At 50.7% G+C, this 6,529-nt stretch overlaps 2 protein-coding genes across 2 annotated transcripts; both read right to left on the reverse strand.

The window, feature by feature from the left end:
- Positions 1 to 3,456: 3,456 nt before the first annotated feature.
- LOC105150404 (uncharacterized) lies at positions 3,457 to 4,038 on the reverse strand. The gene has a single exon (XM_011063441.2). It carries the CDS (start codon positions 4,036 to 4,038, stop codon positions 3,457 to 3,459), a length of 582 nt encoding a protein of 193 aa, XP_011061743.2.
- A 1,352-nt stretch (positions 4,039 to 5,390) lies between these two features.
- Positions 5,391 to 6,179, reverse strand: LOC147909365 (uncharacterized). Its single transcript, XM_087407227.1, has one exon. The coding sequence runs from the start codon at positions 6,177 to 6,179 to the stop codon at positions 5,391 to 5,393; it is 789 nt and encodes a 262-aa protein (XP_087263353.1).
- Positions 6,180 to 6,529: the final 350 nt, after the last annotated feature.

Raw genomic sequence — 6,529 nt, forward strand, 5'->3', positions numbered from 1 at the left:
CGACGCGGCCGGAGGATGATGAGCCACTGCACCCCGCGCACGCGGAGGGTCATCCTGTTTCCGGCGGCGGATCGACCCTAGGGTCGGCGATCCGCCGCCGCTTCACTGCGCCCCGCGTCCGAGACGCGGGGCCGTCACTGATGATGGTGGCGGCGGAGGTGGAGGGTTCACTGACCCCGACACTCCCGCACACCACCCCACCGTCCTCCTCTTCACTCCTCTCATCTATGGGGGAAGGAGGTCGCCGTCGTTCTCGCCCCGTGGGGCAATCCCGGCGGCGGGTACGCGCGAGGGGTGACCCGGGGCGCGAGCGATCCGGTTGGAGCCGGCGCCCGCGTTGACTCCCAACGCCACCACCCCTCGCATCTCCTTCCCCCCCGTCAGCCCTGCCACCCGGAGGCGGCGGGGGTGGGAGAAGGCCCCGATCTCTCGGTGCCCTCTCCCTCTGCCTCTCAGCCTCCTCCTTCTGCGACATCACCCGATCGCAGAAGAAGGAGAAAACCCTCCAAGCACTCTCCCTGCCGACATCTCCTTCACGACAGCCGGCAGGGAGAGATCCTCCCCTATCTCACGGACTAGGACATCGCGCTCGCCCGCCCAAGCCGGGCAGGTCTCCAGCGTATGCTGCGCGGTGTCCCGGTCCCCGTCGCAGTGGTGACAACAAGTGGTCGGCTCCTTACCTATGCGACACAGGTACTCCCCGAAACATCCGTGTCCGGTGAGCACCTGCGTCGCGTGGAACGATAGTCCGCCCCATCCCCTGCCTACCCATTCCTCGAGGCAGGGGAGGATGGCCTCCACGGTCCGAGCGCCCGTTGTCGGCGGATCGTTTTCGAGAGTGGAGCGCCACTCTTCGAAGACTCGCCGACGGGCGTTCCTTCTCAGTCGGTCAGTGGTCCTCGGGGTAACGATCCCCCCCCGAAGCCGAATGGCCTTCACCCCGGCGAAGGTTTCCGCCAGGGCGTCGGCCACGTACTCGGCAGGGGGGATCCCCGCGAGGACCATGGCGGCGGCGTACGACACCGTCCTGTAGGCCCTACAGATGCGCAAGGCCAGCCGCCGTTGCACGCTGTGCAACTTCTGCTTTATTCGGCGGCTGGCCAGGGCCTTCCCACTCCATACCGGGGCCCCGTAAAGGGCCCCGGACAGGACGGCGTGCATATAAGCCCGCCTGACCGACCCGTTCGGACCGTGGAGGTTGGGCATGAGGCTGAGCAGAGCGTCTGCTCGGCGGCCCAACCGCGGGGTTAGCTCGTCGAAGTGTTCGACGAAGCCTCAGCGACTATCCACGGTGAGGCCCAGATATTTGATCGTTGGCCTCACCGGGACGCGGACATCGTCCACCACTATATGTGCCTGAGGGGGCACCCCGCTCTTTCCATCGTAGAAGAAAAGAGCTTCCGATTTAGCGGGGGCCACCCTCAGGCCCAACTCCTTAATGGAGCCGACCACGCACGCCACTGCGACGTTTGCCGTACCGACGGCTCTCCCCCAGGTCGTGGCCCCGACCACCACCAACGTGTCGTCCGCGTAACAAACGACGTGGCAGCCGGGGGGTAGGGCCGCGCGGAGAACGTAGTCGTATGCGACGTTCCAGAGTAGGGGTCCCAACACGGACCCCTGTGGAACGCCGCACGACACGTCCCTCCGCTGCTGAAGTCCCGTTTTGTTATGGAACTCCAGCTGCCTGTCCCGGAAATAGTCCTCTATAATAGCGACCAGGTAGGGGGGCAAGAGGTGATGTCCTCTCATCGCCCCCACTACCCGGCCCCATGGGATGCTATTAAAGGCGTTGGCGATGTCAAGGGATACCGCCAACGCCACCTCCCCTCCCGCGGTCATCTGCTCCGTGAGGGCCCTGACTTGCCTGACGGCGTCGATAGTCGATAGACCCTCCCGGAAGCCATACTGACCGCGGGATAGATTGGGACCATCCCGGGACAGGTGCCGGACGATGCGGGCAGCGATGACTCGCTCCAGCAATTTCCCCGCATCGTCCAACAGGCATAACGGCTTATAAGCGGAGGGACTCTCCGCTGGCTTGCCCTCTTTACGGAGGAGGACAAGCCTGGCCCTTTTCCACGGCCTGGGAAATATGCCGTCTCTGAGGCAGCTCGTGAAGAGCCGCCTCAGACGGCTGCCCACTATGGGAGCCGCGGCGAGCCAGATCCTTCCGTGTACACCAGAGGGTCCGGGCGCCCGCGGCCTCCCCTTGAGGCGAGCGAAGGTCATCACCATCTCCTCCCGGGTGACGCCCAGCTCCTCCGTCCATTCGGACGGGGGGCCGACCCTCTCCGGTATTTCCCTTTCCCTATTGGGAAAGAGGGCAGCCACCACATCCTCCAGGAACTGAGCGACGTTAAGCAAACCAATATGTATAAGTTCTGTTTGTTCCATTTATTTTTATTTTTTTTTGTTATTCTCGTTCTAGCGATATTGTAAGCAGTATTTCTTTCTTTAACGTTTATACTGGGAGGGGAGTATTGTGAGCGTTGCGAGCGTTGGTTGCGTCGTTGCGAGCGTTAGCTGCAGCGCTGATGTGGTCGTTCTTTCCGTTTCTTTTTCCGTTCGCTCTCTCTGGTGTCATGGCGTGCCGCGTGTGGACCTCGTGTAAGTCTCTGCGATAGTCAGTAAGTTAGAACTCAGGAGTTAAGGTTCCGAATTACTTTGTGTATTCCGCGAGACCGATCACCGTTCATGTCTGTGATAATTATTAGCGTTGTCAGATAATTTCTTAGAGTGTATTTTCATAGTTCTTGTATTGTACTTCGCGACACAATGCCGGTATCCGAGCCGTCTTTCACGCGCAATCACGTCTCTATTTTCTAATCTATATTTGTATTTAGTATTTAGTTAGTTTAATATCGAGTTTGCATTAAATCGCCTTATGGCATAAAAATCAGAAGCAGTGAGTAGCATTCATTCTCAACCTAATTTCCCGCCAATTGTCCTTCGCCTTTCGTTGGTAACCATCAGCGCCATATTGCACAGCAGTCGCTCCAACAGCCACATGTGTACCGAGGCAACTCCCTCTCTCGGCAACGGGTCCTACCACGACGGGACTTATCTACTAATGAGCGCGGGCATGGAGCGCATGAATTGATCGATGAATTGATAACATACATAGTCAACGCGCTAACATATCGCCCACCAAGATTAATCAATTAATCTTCCTTTAGAATCATTCACTGGTAACTTGCAAAGTTTAGCAATTGCACGTTTAACGATACCAGTGGTCGTGCGCACCGTCGCGACACGTATTAAATTGTCTCTGCCAGGATGAATTTCGGTAACGCGTCCAATTCTCCATTTTGACGATGGAAGATTATTCTCTTTTAAGAGCACAAGATCGTTGACTTGGAGATTTTCCTGACGAGTTTTCCACTTGACGCGGCTTTGCAAATTGGACATATTCGGCTGCCCACCGTTTCCAAAATTCTTGGACCGAGCGTTGAACTATTTCCCACCTAACAGATCAGAAGGATCAGAGGATAGAGGTGACAACGACCTCGAATTCAGGCACGCTTCAATCTGCACGAGAGACATTGTCAATTCCTCAAAGGTAAACAAAGTATTGCCCATGACTCTGCGGAGATATTTGCAGGATTTGACTCCTGCTTCCCATAGACTTCTTAGATGCGGTGAATATGGAGGAATAAAGCTCCATTCTATGCCTCTCTCCTGCAACGCGCCGCCAACTTTCCAAATGATAGATGTGTGGAGAAAAGCGTACAATTCTTGTAATTCGCGTTTAGCACCCACGAAATTGATGGCATTATCGCTGCAAATCTTTCGAGGCGAACCTCGCCGACCAATGAAGCGGCGTAACGTGGCTAGGAAGGCCGTCGTAGATAGCTCACTTGTAGCCTCGAGATGAATGGTTTTGGTGGCGAAGCATATAAATAATGCTATGTAGGATTTGCATGTTTTTCGACCTCGTCCTTTGTTGATAAGGGTAGTGATTAATCCAGCAAAATCGATTCCCGTGACGGCGAATGCTCTAAATGGCTGCACTCTATCGCTGAGAAGGGATCCCATCGCTTGTATTAGTCCTCTTGGGTTATGCCTAGCACACCAGACACAGGAACGGCAAACCTGACGCACCAAATTTCTTGCGTTTAGCGGCCAGTATTGCTGGCGTATTGATGCCAGCAGCAATTGTGGATTAGCATGTAGTAAAGCACGATGCTCTCTTTCGATCAGCAAACGTATGATCTTGTATTGTGCGGGCAGTAAGATGGGATGTTTCCTTTCGAAACTCCGCCTGAAGTCGTCCGCCCACCTTGATTATATCATGTTCATCTAGAAATGGATGTAGCTGAAGTAATGGACTAGTCTTGCTTATTTCTCGTTTGAAGGCATTTTAGTTCTTCCGCGAAGTAGACACGTTGTGAATGCTTAAGGGGATGCTGGAGCGAAGGCCGAAGTTGATCAAGGTCGATATTACAGGTTTTCATTTCCAATGTATAAGCTGCTTACGCCCTCTGAAATTAATATGATCATGCAGGAAATTTGATCGATTAATTATCGATATTTTTATTCCGTTTTCTACATTACCATCTTAACAGGGACGTGTATTAGGGTCGGTCCCACAATGTAAGATTTATTTTGGAAAATTTTCCAATTTTAGAATTGAAAAAAAAATAAACATAATTGAAGTTAATCTTATATTTGTAGAATCGGACCTTAGAAATTTAGTTGCATTATATACATATTTAGTTGTATTATATACACATGCAATGTAGGCCGTGTTCTAATATATATCACCAGTACTAAAAGTCTGTAATATATATAAAATACAGATTTTTAATTAATAGATATATCGATACGAAATCGTAATAGCATTTTTTTCTTACATCCAATGCCATTTTAGATTACGATAATATATTATCATAAATGAATATCATTATATATCTTCTTTATGCTTCCATGGGTGCTTTCTATATAACTAATCTGTGCTTCGCGGGTTTTCTCCATGTCTTGGTCCATTCTTGATGTGCCAACGTTTCGTGGGCCTTGCAGTCCACTTCATCAGGGCGAGGAGCAGCCTGATACTGAGCTGTTCCTCCAGGTCCTTCCTTTTTATGTTACGCTACTTGTTGAGGTGGGAGATTTTGGTGGAGGGGGGGGGGGGTTAGAGTGATGGGGGAGACAGATAGTGGAATCTTGGTCGGTCTTTGCTGGTCGGGAGGATGGTCTTCCATATCTTACTTATGTTATAGCCATTATCCCTGTTTAGATTGTTAGGGTGTTTTTGTATTTCTATGGCTTCTCTGTATTTTCTTGGGAAGTATGTGGTGTTGGTTATCGTGGTTGCTTGGTCAAACAGTATTTGATGTCCTGTTTCGACGTTATGTTCTGATAGTGCCGACTGTGTGACGTGTTTCAGTCTAACGTCTCGTTGGTGTTCTTTTATCCGTAGGTTTACCATTCTCCCGGTTTCCCCGATATATACTTGTTCGCAGGAACACGGTATTCTGTATACTCCTGCGGAACTGAGTGGCGGTCTTGGATCTTTGGGGTTTTTTTAAGATTTGTCCTATTTTCTTGGGTGGTTTGTAGATAGTTCGGATATTGTGTTTGTTCAATATCCTGCCGATCCGGTCTGTAGTTCCTTTGACGTAAGGGAGAATGGTTAGAGTCCTGTCGTCTGTTTGTGTGTTCGGAGCCGTTGTCTTGTTTGTGTGTTTGTTGATTATTTTGGTTATGTCTTTTTTGTCGTGTCCGTTGTTTTGTAGGGCCTGTTTTAGATGGTTTATTTCTGTCCGTAGATGTCCTCTGTCGGAGATGGCGAAGGCTCTGTGTACCAGTGAGTTTATTACTGATTGTTTTTGTGCTGGGTGGTGGTGTGACTCAGCATGTAAGTATCTGTCCGTGTGTGTTGTTTTTCTGTACACTTGATGCCCTAAGGTGCCGTTGGCCTCCTTTGACACCAGCACATCTAGGAATGGGAGTTTCCCGTTTTCCTCTATGTCTATGGTGAAACGGATATTGGGGTGTTGTTTGTTGAGGTGGATGAGGAATTTTCGGAGTTCAGATCTGCCGTGTCTCCATATTACAAATGTGTCGTCTACGTACCGGAACCAGACTTCTGGTTTCTTTGGGGCTTTCCTGAGAGCCTCTTTCTCGAAGTGTTCCATGAAGATGTTAGCGATTACAGGAGAAATCGGAGAGCCCATAGCTGCTCCTGATGTTTGTTCGTAGAAATGGTTGTCGTAGGAGAAGTACGTGGTCGTTAGGCAGTGCTCTATTAGTGGGATGAGCTCGGAGGAGATTTTTTGTGAGGTTTTTATTATGTTAATCGTCTATTATGTTAATCTTTTATTGGGACTTGTGTAAACAGGGATTCTACGTCGAAGCTAACGAGTAGATCTGTGGGCTGTAGTCGGATTTCTTGAATTTTATGTATAAAGTCCGTTGAGTTGGCTATGTGTGATTCTGTTTTTCCAGTCAGAGGTTGTAGTGTTTTTGCTAGGAAGCGGAATAGGTTAAATGTCGGGGACTTTATGGCGCTAACAATTGGTCTGAG

The sequence above is a fragment of the Acromyrmex echinatior genome, chromosome 6, assembly GCF_024713525.1.
Source record: "Acromyrmex echinatior isolate Ae372 chromosome 6, ASM2471352v2, whole genome shotgun sequence".
Classification (NCBI taxonomy): Eukaryota; Metazoa; Arthropoda; class Insecta; order Hymenoptera; family Formicidae; genus Acromyrmex; species Acromyrmex echinatior.